Below are 22,889 nucleotides of genomic sequence, written 5' to 3' on the forward strand. Positions count from 1 at the left end.
TAGTTGGTCATGACTCTTTGCCTGATGGAGTGACCCAAATCTTCATTCTTGAAAGGTCTGAGCCATTAACAGTCCTGCTTATGTTGGGTTGTTGTAGTTTTTCTTTGGCTTTATTCACAGGACATGGTAGAGATGCCATAAGGCAGCTCCTGTATTCCAGACATACTCTTCCTTGTTACCATTGTAGAGTAGCAATCCAACTTGCCCTTGGTAGTCAGGATCAATTGCCCCAGCCACTATAGAAACCTCCTTATTTGCCTGTTAATTCTGAGGCATGAGGAGCCCAAAGTGGCTGGGTGGCAATTCAATATACTCATTGCCACATTGCGTAGTGGAATCATTCATTCCTCCCTTTAGAACTAAGACCTCTAGATCAGCAGATCCTAAGGTCACAGGGGACAGGGAGCAAAAATGTTGCTAGTAGATCACTAGGCATAATAGGGAGAGGACCCACTCTTATTTCCACCCTTTGATTCCTGGCCCTGTGAATCCTGGCTACGAGAAAAACAGCACCAGCCATTGGATGCTGATTTAGAGCATATACAGCATGGAGGACATTGCTGCAGCCCTGCAAGGTATTGCTACCTAGATGGCCCTGTAATTGAGTCTTCAAAAGGCCAGTACAGGGACTTCCCTGTAATTGAGTCTTCAAAAGGCCAGTACAGGGACTTCCCTGGTGGCACAATGGTTAAGAATTCGCCTGCCAATACAGGGGACACAGCTTCGAGCCCTGGTCCGAGAAGATCCCACATACCGCAGAGCAGCTAAGCCCATGCGCAACAACTACTGAAGCCCACGCGCCTAGGGCCCGTAATCCACAACAAGAGAAGCCACCGCAGTGAGAAGCCCTCGCACCGCAACGAAGAGTAGCCCCCGCTTGCTGCAGCTAGAGAAAGCCTGCGTGCAGCAACGAAGACCCGACACAGCCAAAAATAAATAAATAAATTTATTAAAAAGAAAAAAAAAGGCCAGTACACCATTCTATAAAGCCAACTGCTCCAGGATAATGGGGAACATGATAAAACTAGTGAATTCCATGAGCACAGGTCAATTGCCAGATTTTGTTTGCTGTGAAGTGAGTTCCTTGATCAGAAGCGATACTATAAGTCCACGGATGGTAAATTTGGCAGAAAGACTGTGTTCAGGGACCTCCTTGCCATCAATTTTCCCATCATGTTCTTTCCGAGTCCCTTATGACCCAGCTAACCACTGAGCATAGCCTATGAATCAATATAGACTCATACCTCTGGCCATTTCATCTTCTAAGCAAGATGAATAATCAGGTGCACTGCTTGAAATTCTGCCCACTGGAAGGATTCCCCTTCATCACTGTCCTTCAGGGATGTCCTAGAAAGAGGCTGTACTGCTGTAGATGTTTACTTGGTGCAGAACCATGTGTAAACCAAGCCTGAGTTTTCTCTTCCTCAGTCAGCTGGTTGCCAGCAACTCTGCAGGAGGCCGTAAGTGTGGGATGGGAGAGAGAAGGTAATGTAGTGGGAATAGGAGTCATGAGCATTTGGACCACTTCCTCATGAAATTTACTTGTGCCTTCTGGGCCTCTTCAAGTACAGTCTCGACGATACCACCTGCATTTCATAATGAGCACAGTGGTACTGCCCACTCTTATGGCTTGGTAGGTCAGACAGTACCTAGTTCATGAAGGGCAGCTCAGATCACATGGTAATGGGGTAGCCTATGGTCAAGTGGCCAGTAGCAAGCCAAAAGCTGTTTCCCAAAAAGAGTAGTCACCCACAAAATCCTAAGGGTCTGTTCTATGATTTACCTGTGGGAACCTGCCAAAGGCTCCAAACATCTCCAACTGCCAGTGACACTCCAAGTGCCGTTGGATCTGCTGGATCGTGTAGCCCAAGTGGCGGAGCAGCTTACACAGCAGCCTGGACCTGTTGCAGAGCCTTCTCTTGTTCTGGTGCTACTCAAACTAGCAGCTTTGAAGGTTAATTGGTAAGTGGGCCCTCGTAGCACATCTAACTGTGGAATATGTTGCCTCCAAAATCCAAAAAGACTCACTAGACATTGTGCCTCTCTTTTGGGTGTAGGAGGTGACAAAAGCAACAATTTGTCCTTCACCCTAGAAGACATATCTTGACATGTCCCACACCACTGGACCCCTGGAGATGTCACTAAGGTGGGAGACTGCTGAATTTTTGTGGGGTTTATTTCCTACCCTCTGACACACAATTGTCTTATCAATGTCTAGAGTATTTGCTACTCTTTTATTTATTTATTTATTTATTTATTTATTTATTTATTTATAGCTGTGGCGGGTCTTAGTTGTGGCACGGGCTCTTTGTTGTGGCGCGTGGGCTTCTCTCTAGTTGTGGCGTGTGGGCTCCAGAGCGCGAGGGCTCTCTAGTTGTGGCATGCAGGCTCAGTAGTTGCGGCCCGGGGGCTTAGTTGCCCCATGGCATGTGGGATCTTAGTTCCCTGACCAGGGATCGAACCCGCGTCCCCTGCATTGGAAGGCAGATTCTTAACCACTGGACCACTAGGGAAGTCCCTAGAGTATTTGTTACTTTCTGCTCACCAAGTTCAATCAGTACAATATCCATAATGGACCCGCATGATGTCTTGTGGAAGGAAAAGGCAATCAAGGCTCCTGGGGACTAAATTATGACATAGGGCTGGAGAGTTGATACACACCTGAGGAGGGATGATCAGGTATATTGCTTGCCTGTCCAGCTGAAAGAATACCACTTCTTGAGGTCTTTACTAAGATGTATTGAAAGAAAAGCATTTGCCAGGCTGATAGTTGCACACTAGGTTCCAGGATGTTATGGGCTGAATGCTTGTGTCCCTCTCAAATTCATATGTTGAAATTCTAACCCCCAATGTGATGGTATTAGGAAGAGGGTACTTTAGGTCATGATTGTGGAGCCCTCATGAATGGGATTAATGCCCTTATTAAAGAGACCCATGGGACTTCCCTGGGGGTCCAGTGGCTAAGACTGTGTGCTCCCAATTCAGGGGGCCCGGGTTTGATCCCTGGTCAGGGAACTAGATCCCTGCTAGTTTCAGGGAACTAGAACCTACTGCAACTAAGACCTGGTGCAATCAAATAAATAAATAAATAAACATTTTTAAAAATCATTTAAAAAATAATAAGAGACCCATGTGGGAATTCACTGGTGGTCCAGTGGTTAGGACTCCGCACTTCCACTGCAGGAGGCACAGGTTCGATCCCTGGTCAGGGAACTAAGATCCAACATGCCGTGCAGCGTGGCCAAAAAAAAAAAGAGAGAGAGAGAGAGAGAGAGAGAGACCCATCTGAGGACACAGCAAGAAGATGCCCCATCCACGAACAAGGAAGTGGGCTCTCGCCAGATGCTGAATCTGCTTGATCTTGGACTTTCCAGCCTCCATAACTATGAGAAATAGGTGTTTGTTGTTTAAGCTACCCAGGCTGTGGTATTTTTGTTATAGCAGCCTGACTGGACTAAGACACGGGGGGGTCTCAAGCAATGAGACCATATCTGGAACAGCAGCGGCAATGGAGTCAGCGTCTGAATAAGTTTATGATAATCCACTGTCACTCTCCAAGATCCACCTATTTTCTGCACAGGACAAACGGGCAAGTTGAATGAAGATGTGGTGGGAATCACTATTCCAGCACTTTTCAAGTCCTTCATGGTGGCAGTAATGCCTACAGTCCCTCTGGGAAAGTGGAATTGCTCTTGGTTTACTAATTTTGCAGATACAGATGGTGCTAGTGGCTTCCATTTGGCCTTTCCTACCATAGTAGCCCTCCTCCACAGGTCAGGAAACAATGTGGGGATTCTTCCAGTAGCTGAGTATGTCTATTCCAATTATGCATTCCAGAACTGCAGAAACAGCCCCAGGTTGGATTTCAGCCACCACTGGGCAAACTATGAGTTGGACCTGAGCTAAAACTCCATTCATCTCCTCACCTCCATAAGCCCCTACTCTGACCAATGGACCACAGTGGTGTTTTGGATCAGTTCAGAGCTAGCATCCAGTAATCCCTGGAAAATCTGATTATTTCCTTTTCCCCAGTGCACAGTCACTCTGGTAAACAGCCACAGGTCCCTTTTGGCAGCAGGGAATTCCCTGGTGGTCCAGTGGTTAGGACTCAGCGCTTTCACTGCCGCAGTCCGGGCGGGTTCGATCCCTGGTCGGGGAACTAAGATCCCACGTGCCACACAGTGTGGCCAAAAAAAAAAAAAATTCTTAGCTTGCAAGTTGTACAAAAACAGCAGAGGGGTGGATTTGGCCCATAGACACAGTTTGCCAATCCTTGCCTTGGGGGTTAGAATATACATCTTTAATTAATCTCCATCTGATTTCAAATAATATTATGCTACTTCACATATAGGGAAAGAAACTTACAACAGTATACTCACAATTCCTCCCTCGCATCTTTTGTATATTATTGTCATCTGTTTTATTTTTGTATATGCTATAAATCCACATCGCTATTATTTTTGCTTTAGATAGTCAATTATCTTTCAAGTTGATTAAAAGAGTCTAAACATGCCTTTTATATTTACTTTATTTTAACCATTTCTGGAGATCTTCATCTCTTTGTGTAGGTTCAAATGTCTATTCTGGTATCACAGTCTTCCACATGAAGAACTCCTTTATGATTTCTTATAGTATAGGTCTGCTGGTGATGAGATCTCTCAGCTTTTGTTTATCTGAGGAAGTCTTTACCTCACCTCATGTTTTAAAAATTATATACAGTAAAACTGACTTTTTTGCATACAGTTCCGTGAGTTCTGAGATAAGTGTAGGATTCTCTAACCACCACAATCAGGATACAGAATAGTTGTGCTTTCATTAAAAAAGAAAAAAAAAGGTTTTTATTTTGAAATAATTATAGACTCATAGGAAGTTGCAATAAAATAGCATAGAGAGTCCTGTGTACCCTTCACCTAGATTTCCTCAGTGTTAACATCTTACATAACTATTGTACAACATCAAAACCTAACATTGTCAATTCAAGAAAATGACATTAATACAAGTCTGTTAATCAGACTTATTAACACCTTATTTACATTTCACCGCTTTTATATGCACTCATTTATCTGTGTGTGTGTGTGTGTGTGTGTGTGTGTAGCTGTATGCAATTTTATGCCATGTATGGATTCATGTCACTAGCACCTTCATCTTTGAAAGATATTCTTGCTGCAAATAGAATTCTGGGTTGATGTTTCTTCAGCACTTTAAAGATGTCAGTTCATTGTCTTCTGTTTGTATAGTTTGTATGGCTGTTAGCATCACTGACTCCATCTTGGGCCCATTCAGTTCCTCCTGTCCTTCCACTGACACTACCTTGGGCTGTACTGGGTAGTAACTCTCCTCTCTGTCATCAAGGGCTTTGTAGTTAATAGATAATGTTTAATGATCGTTAGGTCCAGGTGGCCTCTATGGTCTGTTAGTTCCCAAACAATGATGAAAACGTTTGCTGACGTATTCCCAGCGCCCAGAAGACTAGCTACCTATTCATAAATCTTGACTTAGGAATGCATTCTGTGTTTCCAAGCACGTAGCCCCATACCCTAGGTTAACTATAAAATGGCCCCAACGGCCCCTCGGTGGTGCACAGTGCAGCTGTGAGTGCTTATGGGTCGCTGCCTGCCCTGTAAGTTATCCTTTAACAAACTGATCCATTGATTACATGAAGCTGCTTCCCTCATTTTTCAATCTCAAGATATCTTTTCGGGGGCTTCCCTGGTGGTGCAGTGGTTGAGAATCTGCCTGCCCATGCAGGGGACACGGGTTCGAGCCCTGGTCTGGGAAGATTCCACGTGCCGCGGAGCAACTGGGCCCGTGAGCCACAATTACTGAGCCTGTGCGTCTGGAGCCTGTGCTCCGCAACGAGAGGCCGTGATAGTGAGAGGCCCACGCACCGCGATGAAGAGTGGCCCCCGCTCGCCGCAAGAAAGCCACGAGAAAGCCCTCGCACAGAAACGAAGACCCAACACAGCCAAAAATAAATAAATAAAAAATTAATTAATTAATTAATTTTTTAAAAAAAGATACCTTTTCAGTTCAGTGAGCACTTTTTGCTCCCTCTGTCCTCCAACGCAGTTTCTGATAAGATGTCTGCAGTAATTCTTTTTTTTTTTTTTAAATAATCTTTCTGTATTCAGGAAACAACATTCTATTTTTTTGGGGGGGGGTTCTTTTTCTTATTTATTTATTTATTTATTTTTGGCTGTGTTGGGTCTTTCGTTTCTGTGCGAGGGCTTTCTCCAGTTGCGGCGAGCGGGGGCCACTCTTCATCGCGGTGCGCGGGCCTCTCACTATCGCGGCCTCTCTTGTTGCGGAGCGCAGGCTCCAGACGCGCAGGCTCAGTAATTGTGGTTCACGGGCCCAGCTGCTCCGCGGCACGTGGGATCTTCCCAGACCAGGGCTCGAACCCGTGTCCCCTGCATTGGCAGGCAGGCTCTCAACCACTGCGCCACCAGGGAAGCCCTGTAATTCTTATCTTTGTTCCTTTGTGTGTATTAACGTATCTTTTTTTCCCTCTGTCTGCCTTCAGGATTTTCTCTTTATCTTTGTTTTTCAGCAATTTGACTATGATGTTTCTAGGTGTTTTTTCTTTTGTGTCCTTATTGGCGGGGGCATTATTTATCCCACTTGGTGTTCTCTGTGATTCTTACATCTATGGTTTGATGTCTTTCATCATTTTTGGAAAAGTCTCATCCACTATCTCTTCAAGTGTTTCTCCTGCCCATTCTCTCTCTTTCTTCTGGGATTCCAGTTGCACATATATTAGATAATTTGATTTTGTTCCACAGTTCTTGGATGCTCTGTTCTGTTTCTTTGTTTTTTCACTTATTTTTCTCTTTGTATTTCAGTTTGGATAATTTCTATTGAACTGTCTTCAAGTTTACCAATTTTTTCCTCAGTTTTGTTGAGTCTGGTGATGAGTCCATAGAAGGTATTCTTCATTTCTGCTACCATGGTTTTTTTTTATTTCTAGATTTTCTATTTGACCCATAAGTTCCACCTCTGCTGAAATTCCCCATCTGTTTATGCATGTGGTCCCTCTTTTCTACTAGTGTTTCTAACATATAAATCATGATTGTTTAAAAGTCCCTGTCTAATAGTTTCAACAACTGCATCATTTCTGAGTCTGGTTTGGTTGACTCTTTGTCTCTTGACAGTGGTTTTCTTGCTTTTTAGTGTTTTATAATTTTTGACCAAATTCCTGACATTGTGTGTAGAATGGTAGAGACTAAATTAAATGGTATTAATTCCTGGAAATGGGCATGTATCTTCTGCTAGACAATTAGTGTAAGAGCTTAAGTCAGTGTAGTCAGGAGCTGGTTTGGACTTTGTTGTTGCTATGGTTACCTTCATTGCACTACTGGCTTCCAGTTCGTCTAGCATCATCTCAAACAGGATGGGGACTGGTTTGCTGGAGGGTTTTTAATCAATGCTCCTGCTCCACCCCTCAACTTTCCATCCCTTGTTTGGGTTGCTGTTGCTTGTTACTTGGTGCTTGCTAGCCTGGTGGAGGGGGGTAGGGTGTGTATCTTATCCTGGTCCAGCCTCAGTCTTTGGCAAACTGAATCCCTGGGCTTGGGGGTGGGGCTTCCTCAGTGATCCTGCTCCTCCTCCCCATGGCAGCAAAACTCTGCCTTGTTACCTTTGGCAGATCCATATGGGAGAGTTTCCTGCCCCTCCCCAGTGATAGGAGCCTTGTAATGGTATTGGCATAGGATCCTGGTACAAGAAGGTTTCCTGCCCCTCCCACTTTCCTCAGCTATAATAGGTCGTCATATGTGCCCTGCAGGGGAGGGTTTGCTGCCTGTCCCCAGCAGCTTCATTCTACAGAGGGGAAGGGTCCTGGTGAGGTTGAGACTTCCCACCTTCCCTGCAGCTGCAGCCACTTCCCTCCTGCAGGCCTGATGGAGGTCTGTGGAGAGAAACCTGCAAGAGGGTACAAACTCATGTTGTGTCTGAGATTTCTGGGGGTCCATAGATGGCCTGTAGCAACTTGTTACAAATTTTCCTGAATCCCTTACATGCTTGGCACTTAGTACATGCACAATGCATACTTATTGTATATTCAGAGGAAATCATTGAACTTTTCTGAGTCTGTTTCTGCACCTATAAAATGGGGCTGAGAAGGCCCACCTCACATAGAGTTCATATGAGGTATTGGTTATGAAAGGGCTTTTAAGTGGAGAGTAGCAAGCACATAGACAGGATGATTGATCCTGGGGTCTCTGCTTCCTTAGCTGTGCAAAGACTTGGAGGCAGAGAAGGCTGAGAAGTGCTGTGAGACCAGGACGGAGCGTGAGGAGGGTGTGGGTGGTGGGTGTGGTGAGGATACTGGTGGGAAGAGAGGATGCAAACCGAAAGGTAAGCTCCAGTTCAGACTGTCTGGATTTAAATTCTGGCTCCCACAGTAAATCCCTATGTCACCTGGGGCAAGTTGAATAACCACTTTGAGGCTCAGCTGCCTCATCTGTTATATGGGTTTTGAGATTTGTGGTAATTCGATTAATTAATACTTGTCAAGAGTTTAGAATAGTGCCTGGCATAAAGTACTTAATAAATATCAAGGGGGTTTTTTTGTTTGTTTTGTTTTATTAATTCATTCATCCATTCAACAAATACTTAGAACCTACTATGTGCTAGGCATTGTGCTAGGTGCTGGAAATACAGCATTGAATGAGATAGGGTTCTTGTTGTTACCTATCAAGAGAAGCAGTCACTGGACAAGAAATCTCCATTGTAAAGAGCTCTCTAAACTTGAAAGTGCTGGGGAGGGACTTTCCTGGTGGTCCGGTGGTAAAGAATCCTCCTTCCAATGCAGGGGACGGGGGTTCGATCCCTGGTTGGGGAACTAAGATCCCACATGCCGCAGGGCAACTAAGCCCGCGCGCCTCAACTACTGAGCTCACGCACCTCAACTAGAGAGCCCGCGTGCTGCAAACTACAGAGCCCACGTGCTCTGGAACCCCAGCGACACAACTAGAGAGAGAAAAACCTGCACGCCACAACTAGAGAGAAGCCTGCGTGCCAAAACGAAGAGCCCGCACTGCAACGAAAGATCCCGTGTGCCTCAACGAAGACCCCGCCTGCCGCGACTAAGACCTGACACAGCCAAAAATATAATAATAATAAAACAAAGAAAATTTAAAAAAGAAAAAGAAAAAGAAAGCGCTGGGAAATATTAAAGTGTATCTCCAAGGAAGTAACCTTTGAGCTGAGGCTTGAAGAACAAGCAGGAATTTGCTAGATAAAGGGCAGGGAAGAGTGGGAATTCCCTGGTGGTCCAGTGGTTAGGACTCCTTGCTTTCACTGCCAGGGCCCAGGTTTGATCCCTGGTGGGGGAACTAAGATCCCGAAAGCCGTGTGGTGTGGTCAAAAAAAAGGGGGGGGGGTGGCGGGGAAGAGTGTGCCAGGCAAAGGGAACAGCAGGTGTAAAGACTGAATTAGGAAGACTCAAGCACCTGGAAGAAGGCCAGTGAGGCTGGAGATCGGAGGGGGCAGGGGGAGGGAATGGCCATTGGCCTCATCCTCAGGACTGGGCTTTATCTTAAGATCAATGGGAAGCTATTGGAGAGTATAAGCAGGGGAGTGACACGATCAGCTTTGGGTTTTTAAAAGCGGTTCTGCCAGCTGTGCAGAGAATAGATTGGAGAAGAGTTGGAGTCGAAGCAAGGAGACCAGTCAGGAAGCAGAGAAAAAGGGGGGCATGACACATCTAAGGCAGCAGGGAGTCTGCACTTGGACCTTGTGTACCATTTCCTTTTCCTTCCAGAGCACCGAGACAAAAACCTGGTTCTAGAGAGAGAGTTTGCTAGGAAGTGCAAGCGAGCTGATTCTTGCTAGTTTTAAGATATGACCACCAGAGGGCGCAAAAACACTAAAGAGACTCGGGATCAGCCCTGATCCACCTCCTCAGGCTGAGTCCTGGGATTCAAAGGCAGCCCGAGGGCGTCCCCTCCCCTCGCCCAGTTAGATGGCTGACTCTGGGGCCCACAGGAGGCAGCCTCCAGTTCCTTTGTTAGAAAGCAGTGAATAAACTGAAGGAATCCTGGACTGGGAGCCTGAAAATGTGAGTTCAATCCTTCCCCACAGCTCCCCAACTTGGGCAACTTGCCCCTGTTTTCCCTTCTGCCCCCTCATTTGGCCCAGGTCCCCAGCCCTCATTTCAGAGAGAAATGTAGGGGTTCAGAGCCTGGTGTTTGAGCCACCTGGGCTTAATCCCCATTCCAACCACAAACTAGCTAAATAAACTTGGTCAAGTGATTTCACCTGTCAAAGCCCCAGTTTCCATCTCTGTTAAGTGGGAATCCCGACACATCCCTTGCACGGTTGCAAATTATGAGATAATGTCTGTAAGTACTTAGCACAGTGGCTGGCACATAGTAATTGCTCAATATATGTTTATTATTCAGGTGGAAATGTGACTCACATTCATTAAGTGCTTACTTAATATCCAGGACTGGGGCTTTACTAGTAATTCTTTTTGTGGCTTTTGGCAAGATTCCTTCCTTTTTCTGAGCCTCAGTTTCTCCAACAGAAGAACAGAGGGTTAGATCAGAGTGGATTCTCAGTAGGAGCCATTCCAGTCCTGACACTCCAGGCTGTTTCTATTTGTCTCCCTCCTACCTCTCCCTGCTTCCTTCCTTTCTTCCATCTATCCATCATTTATTCATTCATTCAACAATTATTTATTGAGTATCTACTATATTCCAGGTGCAGGAAACAAAACAGACCGACATCAAAACAGGTGTCCATCACTGAGAGCTAGTCTGTTGGAAGCATGTTTGTTCTAAACCTTCTTTTTCCTCTCTTCCAGCAATCAATCTTGCAGGTTATTTCGTATTTAGAACAGGAAAAAATTGTGCCAAGAGTTTATTTCTGTGCATCCCTGTGTGGCTGTGTACACACACACATTTATATATAACATTTGCAGCAGCGTTGTCATGGGAACCGTTTTTTGGTGTCTCTGGGCATGAGGGCTGCCTGTGAGTGGGGGAGCTTTTATGGAGCACCCCCTGCATGCACTTTTGTGTGGCGAGAAATCCTGCTGGGAGAGTTCCCCAAGAGCCTTTGTCGGCCCTTTTGATCATGGCTGCCTATTTTTCTCATTGATCTTGTCAGATGTGAGTGAAATTGACTGGGGGAGTTGAATGTCAAGCTCAGTGACTGGCAGATCAAGACCCTCCCGGACATCTGACAATGAGTGGTGTGGATAGGTCAGCTTGGGCTTTTTGTCTTTTTAAACCCTTGATTTGGGAATGTTTAAGGCTTCAGGGAAGACTTGGATGAAAAGGCAAAAGCAGCCAGGGAATGTATTTTCAGAAACGACAGCTGCAGCAGCCGCTTTTGAACTTGGTAGGCAGTGCCAGAGCCGGGAGGGGCGGAGTGCCAGCAAGAGGGAGAGAAGGGACTCACTATTCACCACGCAGCCTGGCCCCATCCTGGGTGCTTTGCATACGTTATCTCCTGTAATCCTCGAATCCAGCCTGTAAGATAGACACTGTGGTTCTTAGCAGGAAACTGGGGTGGAGAGGAAAAGGGGCCTAGCCAGGAAGTGGCAAAGGTGCGAGATTCAAACTCAGGCTGCAGGCTGACTCCAGTGCCAGGGTTCTACCCACTACTTGGGCCACTGGACCACTCTGCAGCCAGGTTCCCCTCACTTCCAGGCCAGGAACTGGGGGGAAGGGCAGCCAGGAATGGCAGCCCAGAGATTCAAATCCTCACAAACCCCAAGTCACAGCAGCAGATCCAATCATGGGCAGCCATGAGGTGAACAAATCAAATCTACACACATATTACCTTCACTCTAAATACAGGAGCTGGCTTGTGTTTTGGTGTCGTGAGAGCTTCCCGTGTACGAGGCATTGTTTCACTTCTTTATTATTAAAGTCTGTGAGACCGATGCTATCTCATCATTACTCTATTACAGATAAAGAGAGTGAGGTACAGAGAGGTTAAATGTCTTGCCCAAGATCACACAGTTAATGAGCTGAGATTTGATCCCAGGCAACCTGGTTCCCGCGCCTGAGCTCTTAACTGCCGTGCCTTTCTGGTCCATGAGTTAGGGTTCTGTGTGTGTGCAGTTCTAACGGAGCCATGTGGACTCTCCCCTCCCCAAAGAGCTTCAGCTATTTGAGAGATAAGAAGAGTTAAAGGGAGAGGGAAGAGGATACTCTTTTATTGATGATCTCCTATGTGTCCAGTACTGAGCTAGGCCTTTCCACCTCACAACTTTGCTGGAACATTAGAACTACTATAATCCCCTTCATACAGATGAGAGGAATCAAGGTCCAGCAAGGTGAAGTGATGGGCTAAGGTCTTAGAACTGGGATTCAAGCGAAGACCTACATTTTCCAAAACCCAAGCCCTACGCTGTAGAAATAAAACAGCACTGCCCTGGACCCTTCTCCCACGTTTCTCAGCTATGGTGCCAAAGAGGTGTTCAGGTGTTCCCCTGAGAGCAGGGAAGGCCCCTTTAGAAACCCTTGTACGGCAGAGGACCCTGACCTGCCCAAATCGAGGTGCTCCCCCAAATCTGCCAGAGTAGGGTTACACTCAGTAGCTCAACCAGCATCCATCCCACAACTATTTACGGAGCGCCCCCTAGTGCCAGGCTCTGGGCGTGTAGCAATGAAAGCGAGTCCCTGCCATCGGGAGCTTACTTTCTAGCAGGGAACAGCCATGATACAAGTAAGTACCTGCGTGAGAAGTGCAGGGAGCTGTGGGTGTGAATAAGAGACTACTGGGCCTGGGTTGATAACTGATGTGGGTGATTTATGTTTATTTAAGAGGTACCTTCCCAACACTTTGGCTTGAGAAGGTCAAAGATATCACTTAGTGCTTTTGGCCAAAGCCGAAAGCCGGCCACACTGCAGCATGAAATGAAAGAGGCTTCTATTTTCTTCATGTTCAGAAATCAGGCTGTGATACTTATCCTCAAGCCATTTCCAGCTTCATAGAAAAGATAAATAAGCTAACGTCTGTTGAGTATTTATTATGTGCCATGTACTAGGCTACATTTAAGTCCCGTATGCACACAGTGTGATAGAATCACAAGAAAATATCCCAGCACAAAAGTAGCAGAAGGTGGGGATGGATTAAATTTGTCTGGGAAGGAGGGGGATCACGGAAAATTTGTCCCATAAGATGATACTTGAAAAAAAAAAAAAAAAGATGATACTTGAGCTGGGTTTTGAAGGACAAATAGGAGCTCGCCAGGCAATCCAGGAGCAGGAGACACTTCAGGTGGAGGAAACAGCGTCTGGAAAGATTGGGAGACATGAAAGTGTGTGACCATTCAGGGGGCATGTGGTGGGAACTGAGGTTGCAGAGATTGCTAAGAGCCAGATGCAAAAGGCCTTAGGCACCTGGCTGAGGAACCTGGCCTCTATCTAATCCCCACTTTCCCTGCATAAGGGTGAGATCCAAAAACCTTCTTCAACTTCTCTGTTCAAGTGGAAGAAAAGGCGTGCGACAAGGGTGGAGGGGAAAAAGCATGATTGCCAAATTTGGGAAGCTGAAAAGTGTTCATCTGCAGAATTAATTCTAAATCGCTGCTATTTTCATTCTCATGCTGGTGGGAAAGGCAGAGCATAGCAACACTCCTCAGCCTTTTTCCAGGTGTCTGGAGTGCTGGCAGGCCAGGCCAGGCCAGGCTGGCAGACCAGCTCCCACGGAGATCACTGGAGCCAGCCTGATGCTTGGAGCCAGCTGTGGGCATCTGGAAATCCAGCTTCCTCTTCTAGTCATTAGATGGGGGGAAATCGGAATCCAGGATTTTCCCAAGGCAGTAAACTTGGCAGGATGATTAAATGGCATTAGGCTTGACAAGGGCCAGGGCAAGGCTGGACCACCCAGGGTAGAAGGATGTGGTTTCCAGATTCAAGATGGGATATGAGGGTGACTGTGCGAAGTCCCTTGGTTTAGAGAGCGCTGGAGGCCTGCTGGGCAGGTATTAGAGACCTTTCACTGGGCCAGACCCAGTGGCCATGCAGGTTGATCTCAGTAACAGGGCAGCTCAGCAGATCTGGTGTGTAGGGGGTTCTGCTAATAAGGTGTGGAAGCAGTAAGATCACATGCTGCCTTGCCCCAGGCCAAGCAGCCACCTCCTGAACATGTTGGGTGACAGCCAGACAAGGGAGGAAGGAAGGCCCTGTTATGATTCACCTCCTATGTGCGGGTAGTATTGGTACCCAGATCTCCACTGGGGTGTAATGAGAATTAAATGAGTTAATACATGTAAAGAGCTTTGCCCAATGCCTGGCACACAGTGAGTGTTCAGTAAATGTTAGCTGTTATTGTTTTTATCTTCTAGACACACTAATGTTTTTTTTCCACTTGCTACCTTACTTAATCCTCACAACAGCTCTAGGAAGTAGGAATTAATAGGTTAAAAAAAAGTTTGCTTTTTACAGTTGAGAAAACTGAGGTACAATGGGGGGTTATGTAACTCACTCAAGGACACATAGTTAAAAGTGACAGAGCTGAAGGGAACCTCTACAACTCAACAACAATAAAAAAAAAAAAAACCCAATTCAAACATGGGCAAAGGACTTGAATAGACATTTCTCTGAAGAAGGTATCAAATGGTCAGTAAGCACCTGAAAAGATGCTCAGTATCACTAATCACTAGGGAAATACAAATCAAAACCACAATGCAATTCCACGTCACACCTATTAGGTGGGTTATTATAAAAAAAGAAAGAAAGAAAAAGAAAACAAGTGTTGGTGAGAATGTGGGGAAATTGGAACCCTTGTGCATTGCTGGTGGGATATAAAGTGGTGCAGCCATTGTGGATAAACAGTATGATGGTTCTGCAAAAAATTAAACATAGAATTACCATATGATCCAGCAATTCCACTTCTAAGCATGTACCCCAAAGAATTGAAAGCTGGTACTTGTGAACAGATACTGTACAAGTATCCCACCCCTGTTCACAGCACCATTAGTCACAATAGCCAAAAGGTGGAAACAACTCAAATGTCCACTGATACATGAATGGATAAACAAAATGTGGTATATCCATTCAATGGGTTATTATTCAGCCTTGAAAAGGAATTACATTTTTGACACATGCTACACAAGATGAACCTTAAAAATACTAAGTAGCCAGACACATAAGTATTGTATGATTCCATTTATATATGGTACTGAGAGTAGTCAAATTCATAGAGACAGAAAGTAGAATGGTGGTTGCTAGGGGCTGGAGGGAGGGGAGAATGGGGAGTTATTGTTTAATGGGTACAGAGTTTTTAGTTTGGGACGTCAAAAAAGTTCTGGAGATGCACAATGTAATGACTGCACAACAGTGTGATTGCCCTGAATTGTACACTTAAAAAGAATTTTAGGTTGTATCTTACGATAATAATAATAATAATAAAGAGTTGAAAGAAAGATAAGTGGCAGAATTGGGATCAGGACCAGGTCTCTTTGTCTCCCAGGCTCTTTGGGATGGTTCCCTGGGCCCACTTTCTCCTTTCTAGGAAAATGCACTCCAGTTTTGTTCAAAACTGACCGGTAGAGAGAAAAGCAGTGTCTTGAGGATGATGGGCACACCCCGTCGGAATTAGTTCAAGGCATTTGCAAGTGATGTTCAACTTGAAGGACAGGCTAATTCTGAACTCTGTACGAGCTGGGTCAGAGAGCAGAAGACTGAAGAGTCAGAGGCGGTGCCCGTGTGCCGTCCTCTCGTTCTCCTCCCACCTCCACCACCTGCGCCCGCACAGCGGCCATCATTTTGTGTCAGTCAGTCCACAAGTATCTACTGGGCCCGCCGGTACACCACGAGACAACTCTCAGCCACCAGCTGAGTATCCTACAATTTAACTCAACTCTGACACCGTCTACCTGGAGAGAGCTTCACATCCCACAGCTCATTTATAAGGGATGGTCAGGGAAGGCCTCTCTGATAAGGTGAGGTTAAGGGCTCCGTCCTACAGGGGCACCCCGCCCCCGCCCCCCTGCTTCAGGTGACAGTCGCAAGCCCAGGCTGCTACCTGTGCTTCGGATCCACTGGCTAGAGATTGGAGGTTCCCATGACCCCCCTCCTTGGGTTCAATTAATTTGCTAGGGCAGAGCACAGAACCAAGACAAACATTTTACTTACTGGATCACCAGTTTATTATGAAAGGATATAACTCAGGAACAGCATAGGGCAAAGAATGGGGAAAGGCGTGTGAACCTTCCATGCCCTCTCTCAGCACCTCCATGCGTTCACCAACCTGGAAGCACTCGGAACCTTGTCCTTTTGGGTCTTTATGGAGGCCTCACCACATAGGCTTAACTGATTAAATCATTGGCCACTGGTGATTGAGCTCAGTCTCCAGCCCTCTCCCCTTCCCAGGGGTCAGGGGGTGGGAATGAAATTTCCAACCCTTTAATCACAATGTTGTTTCCCCTGGCAACCAGCCCCTCCTACTTAGATGACCTAGGGCTTTCCAAAAGTCACTTCATTAACATAACAAATGACACCTTATTGCTTTCCTTGCTTAGGAAATTCTAAGGGTTTTAGGAGCTCTACACCAGGAATGGGATAAGACCAAATATATATTTCTTATTATAAGTCACAATATCACAAGCACACAATACATGTCAGGCACCATTCTAGGGCCTGGAGATACCGCAATGAACAAAACAGACAGAATCCCTACTCCTGTAGGGCTAACCTTCTAATGGGGAAGGATAGATAGTAAACTCATGAATATGTAAATATGTCACTGGTTAGATGGTGATGAGTGTAATGAAGGAAATTAAAGTAGGTTAGGGTAGGCTGGGGTTGGGGGTGGGTTGTTAACTTATAAGGGATGATCAGGGAAGGCCTCTCTGATAAGGTGGCATTTGAGCAGGGACATGAAGGAAGTGAGGGAATGAGCAGTGCAGATATCCCAAGGACAGGAAACAGAAAGTGCAAAGGCCCTGAGGCGGGGAGTACATAAAAAGGAACATTGTAAAGGCCAGTGCACTTAAAGAGAAGAGTAGGAGAGAAGCTCTGAGATGTAAAGGTGGGGGTGGGAGATGGAGATCACGTAGGGCCTCGTAGGTCATTGAACAGATTTTGGCTTTTATTCCAACTCAGAAGTGAGGACAGTGGAGGGCTCTGAGCAGAGAAAGTGACATGACCTCAACTTTTCTTTTTTTTTTTTAAGATTTAATTTATTTTTGGCTGCATTGGGTCTTCGTTGCTGTGAGCAGGCTTTCTCTAGTTGCAGCGAGCGGAGGCTACTCTATGTTGCAGTGCACGGGCTTCTCGTGGTGGCTTCTTTTGTTGCAGAGCACGGGCTCTAGGCGCCAGGCTTCAGTAGTTGTGGTACACGGGCTGAGTAGTTGTGGCTCGCGGGCTCTAGAGCGCAGGCTCAGTAGTTGTGGCGCACGGGCTTAGTTGCTCCGTGGCATGTGGGATCTTCCTGGGCCAGGGATCGAACCCGTGTCCCCTGCATTGACAGGCGGATCCTTAACCACTGCACCACCAGGGAAGTCTTTAACTTTTTAATGTAAATAATTATGGGGATTATTTAACTTGTAGGCCCAGTTACCTGTCTCTCTTCCCTATTAAGACGTGGCCTCACAGTCCTTGCTAGGGGCCCAGAACAGTGCCTGGTACATAGTTGTCACTCAGTAAATGCTTGTTTAATAAGTCCTGAAGATTGGTTGTGATTCCAGAGGCACACAGGGAGGAATGACCGACACCTGAAGTGGGAAAAGACTGGGGGTGGGGGGATAGGGGGATCCGACTTCTAAATGAGAGGATGGTATCAGATTTGAGAAACACCTTGGTCCAGCGGTGAAAAGAGGCCATGAGTTTCAGTCCAGCTTGTGCTGCTTACTTGCTGTTTGACCTTGAGAAAAAGCCTTTCTTATATCTGGGCTCTACCCCTAAAACACTGGGTAAGGTGATCCCTAAGGCACCTTCAGTCCTGACTAGACTCTATTACAATACTTCAAGAAAATTGTGGTAAATACAAATAACATAAAATTTACTGTCTTAACCATTCTATGATAATATTTTTTGTTCCCTCTTGCATCCTGGTGAAGCTGAAGCATCTGCTGCCACAGTGCTGGCGGGGGCTGTGGTCCCCTCCAGGAATAGCTGAGAAATGAAGACCATTACACACACCGTGGGCAAAGGGGTAGGATGACTTGGCCCCAGAAGTGGGAGTGGGAGTGGCAGCAAACTTTGCCTTGGAGGCAAGAGGGAAGGAATGAAGCTTTGTTGAGGTACCTACCATGCCCTAGGCCCTGGCGATGCTCTCTACAGACCAGCTCCTTTACCGTCTTGCTTTTAATCCTTTAGAGGCAGACCTCCTGTTTTTATTTTGCAAATGGCCCAGAGAAGTTAGGAAACTTGCTTAAGGTTGATCAGCTAGTCTGTAAGGTTAGAATCCAGATCTATCTGAAAGTTTCCAACCTTTGAAAGGAACTACCACCCTTACATGGCACCCTACCACTGGGCCCTTTGACGCTGGGCAGGGCCTGCTGGCACAGCTCTTTACTGAAGAACATTCGTGGCCAATTATGAACAGGCCTGCAGTATAGGGAATGGGACAAAATATTTCTTTACTATTCCCATTGGGCTTTCTCTCCTTCCATCCATGTCCATTTCAAATGGGTGCCATGTAGTTGCTCCTTCTTTGGTCTTTCTTCCTCCTCCTCCTCCACCTCCTCCTTCTTCTTCTTTTTTAAATGTTCTTGCCCTCCCATCTCTATGTCTTAACTGCCTAGGGTCTAGATCTTGGGTCAGCAAGTTCCATGCCCAGCTCTATCTCGTCAGGCCTTGGTGGAGGTTTGCATGTCTCAGAGAGGAGCACCTAATACCATACAAACCTTCTGTGGCTACTAAAGATGGCTTCTGTTGTGCTAAAAGGCTAGTCCCTTCCAGGAGAAAAAAAAAAAATGAAAGGACCAGAGACCTCCAGCTTGTGACAATATTTTCAAAAGTTTTCAATTAAGAAATTAAGGGGTCTCCCTGAGCCCAATCTTCAGTTCACTTAGAGAAACAGCACAGTGACCCCACATGATAACAAATAAGCAAAGCACCATCACCCAGCCACGAGGAGATGTGTAAACCAAGTCTTCACCTGTCTGCTGGCTCTTTGAATGAGGATGGAGAGGTATTTTGATTCCGGGAGGGAATGCAGGTCTCTGTTGTGGGTAGCGTGGTGGGCTCTGGGAACAGTGGCTGGCTGGTCAAAAATTCAAGACTCCTCCTATGAGCCAGCACTGCCTTCTCCAGGAAGCTCTCACCCTTTCCGCTCCCTGTGCAGTGAGGCCCAGCCTAGGCTCTGCAGTACCCAGGGCTTCTCCAGGGTAATCTGAAAATCCTCTGGCAGTTCACAATTATTCTGTTCTTTAGCAAACTTCACATCCTTTTTATTGAGTGCTAGATATCAAGGATATTTTAAATGACTAGGTAATGTTCCTATGTAAATGAAAAATAGTAGCTAAAATGTATCCAACTATTACTATGAGCAAGGGACTGGACTTTGTTGTCTTATTTCTCATGATAAGAGGTGGAGTCTCCATTTTACAGATGAGAAAACTGAGGCTTGAGAGGTTATGTGATTTCTCCAAGGTCATACAATTAATCAATGGCAGGGCTGAGAATCAAATTCAGGTAATTTGATTCCAACAGCTGTACTCTTTATTGCTCAACACTGAGCTTTAAGCATCTATTTGGGAGCCTAGCTCAGCCTGGGGAGTGAGGAAAGGCTGCCTAGAGGAGGTGAGGCTTAAGCCAAGCCTTGAGGCAGGAGCAGGCATTAGCCAACGGGCTGAGAAGGGAGAGGATGGCTTGGGGTCGTAGTCCACACACAGACCCCAGGGCGAGGAAGAGAATAGCTTTGTCTGCAGTGGAGCAAGGTGGCTGCAGTTCTGGATCTGAGGTGGAGAGTGGCAGGATGGAAGCAGAGTCCAGATCCTGAAGGGCCTTGAATTTAGACTGGATCCTGAAGGCAATAGGGGAGCCATGGAGGGCTCTCAGCAGGCAAGTTCACAAAATCAGCTTCGCTTGTTGACAGTGCCTCTGGCCAGCGTGGGGAGGTTGGTCTGTGGAAGGCAATGGTGGCAAATCAGAACTGGAGTCAGGTGCCTGGGTTTGAATGCCAGCATTTCTACTTGAAAGTTATACAAGTTGCTTCTTCACATCTTTAAGCCTCAGTTTCTTTATTTGTGAATGGGATATAATAATACCTTGCAGAGTTGTTGAGGTGAATAAGAGCGAATCTAAGCAGAATGTTTAGCAGAGTTGTACCCTGGCACCCAGGATGTGTTCAATAAATATTAGCTTCTCTGTGCCAGACGGGAGGTGTTGAGCAGGGCTATGCTTTGGATGAAAGGAGAGTGCTCTACCTTTCTGACTTTGCTCCCTATAAGCCTTCCACATTGATTGCCTGGGGCCAGAATCTTATCAGGGACTTTTACATTATTTTGCCCAAGGTCTATCTGTTTCAAGAGAGATAATGCTCATAAAGTGCTTAGCAGAGACCAGACACACAGTAATCACCAGATGCTTGTAGCTATTAAGTTAGGAAATGAAACTAGCTCAGAAAAGAATAACAATTAAGCAATTATCAGTCTGTTATCAACCTAGTATAAATGGGAAGCCAAATTCTTTCCCAGGAACAGGTTTCCATTGGGATAAGGAAGTCTGAGATCTGGAACATAGGAGAATCTGGGGAACTGCAGGACCATTTGGGAATTTTTCCTGGAGCCAGTCACGTCTAGAGAAGAGCAGAAAATCCAATCCCAGTTAAACAGGTGTTACAAATCCAAATGGTTTAGGATTCCAGAGTATGAAGTAGCTCCTGCCTTCCAGCCTGTAGATGGGGGGATGATGCTTCCTTTTCTACACTAGGAGCTGTGAAACCCTCTCCAGAAAGGTGCAGTTGTGCTATCACCCTCTTCCAGATGCTTTTTCCCAGAGGGAGGTTTTGGAGGTCCCAGGGACTGTCAAGAATTAAGCACCCACTATATGTAGAGCTTAATGTGAATTGAAAAAAAAAAAAAAAAGGAAGGCAGTGTCAGGCAGTATAGCAGGAGGCAGAACCCAGCTCTAATTTTGTCTCTGCCAGCTACACTCTCCATGTGACCTTGGGAAAGTCTCTTGTCCGTTTCGAGCCTCAATTTTCTCAGCTTCTTCTGTTGTGTGATGGTATTGAGCCTCCCTGTGCCTCAGTCGCTACATTTGTGAAATGATTACCACCTCTTTCACAGGACTTTGTGAGATAATGAACTGCTCAGTGCCTGGTTACAGTTACTCCCTGGCTTGCTCCCTCATCTCTGCAATTCCTTTCCCCTCAATGCTCCTGTGCTTGCACAAGACCCCATTTGGGGGTGGAGTGTGTGGGCAGGGGGTGGGGGGGTGTTGGCTGGCCCTGCTGGGGAGAAAAGGAGCTTATCACCAAGTGTTATGCCGGCATAGGACACCGGGGAGCCGACCACTGGCTGCTGGTCAAAAGGCGCTCCAGTCTCTGGGCAGGCCTTGGAAGAATCCATCCACAGATCCCTAAGTTAAGGCTGCTGATTAGATAAGGAGGGTCGGATCAGGTCCCCAGGCAACTTGGGAAGCGGCAAGGTTCATTCGGACGAATGAACTTGGATTTCAGATCCAGGTTTGTCTCTGTCCTTTCCTGGCTGGATGACCTTGGGCCGGTCACTTTTCCTCTCTCAGACTCAGCGTGCTCTGGAAATGGGGCTCCTCATCCCGCTCACCTCTCTGAGTGGACGAGGGCGAAATGTAGACACAATGGACGGGAACTGCGTTAAGGGCCGGCGAGTGTTATTTGTTATGCTAATAGGTGCACGCGGCGGGCTCCTATCCAGCGGTTTCACTCCGGTTAAGCGGTTCCTCCCACCGTAACCGAGGTTTCTCGCCTCACCGCCTCCCGCCCCTGCGGACAGGGCTCTGCGGACCGCAGGGTCCAGGGCCGTTACCATTGTTCTTCGAGGCTGGGCTGCAGAGGAGGGCTCTCGCAGACCAGAGCTTGCCTTTGGTCTCTCCCTCCGCCCCGCACCCCAGCCGCAGCGAGCCTGGAAGCCCCTCTCGCCGATCTTTCCCGAGGAAGCGAGTCAGCCCCGGAGAACTGCCGAACGGCGGCCGAAGGCGCCCCCGAGTGTTTCCGAAGAACTCCGACCTCTCGCAGTCTCCGGAAAGAGCCGAAGGAGCTTCTCACCCTCGGCCTCCCGAGCTACTCCGAAAAGGCCCGAAGTTTTCCGAGCGGCCGTCCTGCCGGACTGCTGGAGGCGGCCGCAGCGCCATGTTGGATGCTCTGCTCGTTGAGTGAAGAAAATCCGCCGGCATCGCCTGAGCCCCGCTACCGAGAAGGGCGCCGCTTCCCCCAGGGAGGGGGATAAAGACCCCCTGCCGCCGGCCCATGAGGATATTGCCGTGAAAGGTCCGGTCTCTCCGCCTCCTGCCCCCGCCGGGTCCGGCCCCCCCCCTGGGGTCGCGTTGTCACGGAGACCGGCAGCCGGTGGTGCTGGCCCGCGGGGCGGCTGCTGCTGCCGGCGGCGGCGGCGGCGGCGGCGGCGGCGGGCGTGTGTGACCGGCCCCGGCTCCCTCCTCCTCCTCCTCCCAGCCTCCCCCCGGCCCCCTGCTCCCGCCGCCTCCCCGGGTCTGCCCCCATCCCGCCCCCCCGCTGCCCCCGGCCCCTGCACCCCGGCGCGCCCGGTCCCGCTCTGGGGGGGTTGGTGGCTTCGCTTTGCCATGAGTTTACCGCAGAAACCGGCTCTGAAATCAGGCTCAGCGGCTGCAGCAGGAACCGGACCCGGCACCGGAGCGGCGGCGGCGGCGGCGGCGGCAGCGGTACCGCCTCCTCACCCGGCGGCGGCGGCGGCGGCAGCGGCGGCAGCGGCCCCTCCTCACCCGAACATCAGGGCCCTCCAGACCCAGGCGCCCCAACAG

The 22,889-nt window shown here is 47.5% G+C and overlaps 1 protein-coding gene and 2 long non-coding RNA genes across 25 annotated transcripts in view; 1 reads left to right on the forward strand and 2 right to left on the reverse strand.

The window, feature by feature from the left end:
• Positions 1-666: 666 nt before the first annotated feature.
• On the reverse strand, positions 667-22,775 carry LOC309618753. The gene is made up of 3 exons (XR_014238613.1): positions 22,702-22,775; positions 6,022-13,252; positions 667-5,693 (listed from the first exon to the last, which is right to left on the reverse strand). It is a non-coding gene; the product is annotated as an uncharacterized lncRNA (long non-coding RNA).
• Positions 19,564-22,271, reverse strand: LOC309618762. Its single transcript, XR_014238617.1, has 2 exons — positions 22,159-22,271; positions 19,564-20,032 (listed from the first exon to the last, which is right to left on the reverse strand). It is a non-coding gene; the product is annotated as an uncharacterized lncRNA (long non-coding RNA).
• The window catches only part of EIF4G3 (eukaryotic translation initiation factor 4 gamma 3), a 391,559-nt gene continuing 391,218 nt past the window's right edge, over positions 22,549-22,889 (forward strand). For all 23 annotated transcript variants that reach the window (XM_082372341.1, XM_082372360.1, XM_082372352.1 and 20 more), the window contains exon 1: positions 22,549-22,888. In XM_082372341.1, the coding sequence (XP_082228467.1) occupies positions 22,692-22,888 (197 nt within the window). In that variant the 5' untranslated portion in view covers positions 22,549-22,691. The remainder of the gene's footprint in view (position 22,889) is intronic.

Source organism: Balaenoptera borealis (genome assembly GCF_965194805.1).
Source record: "Balaenoptera borealis genome assembly, chromosome: 1".
In the NCBI taxonomy this organism is placed as follows: domain Eukaryota; kingdom Metazoa; phylum Chordata; class Mammalia; order Artiodactyla; family Balaenopteridae; genus Balaenoptera; species Balaenoptera borealis.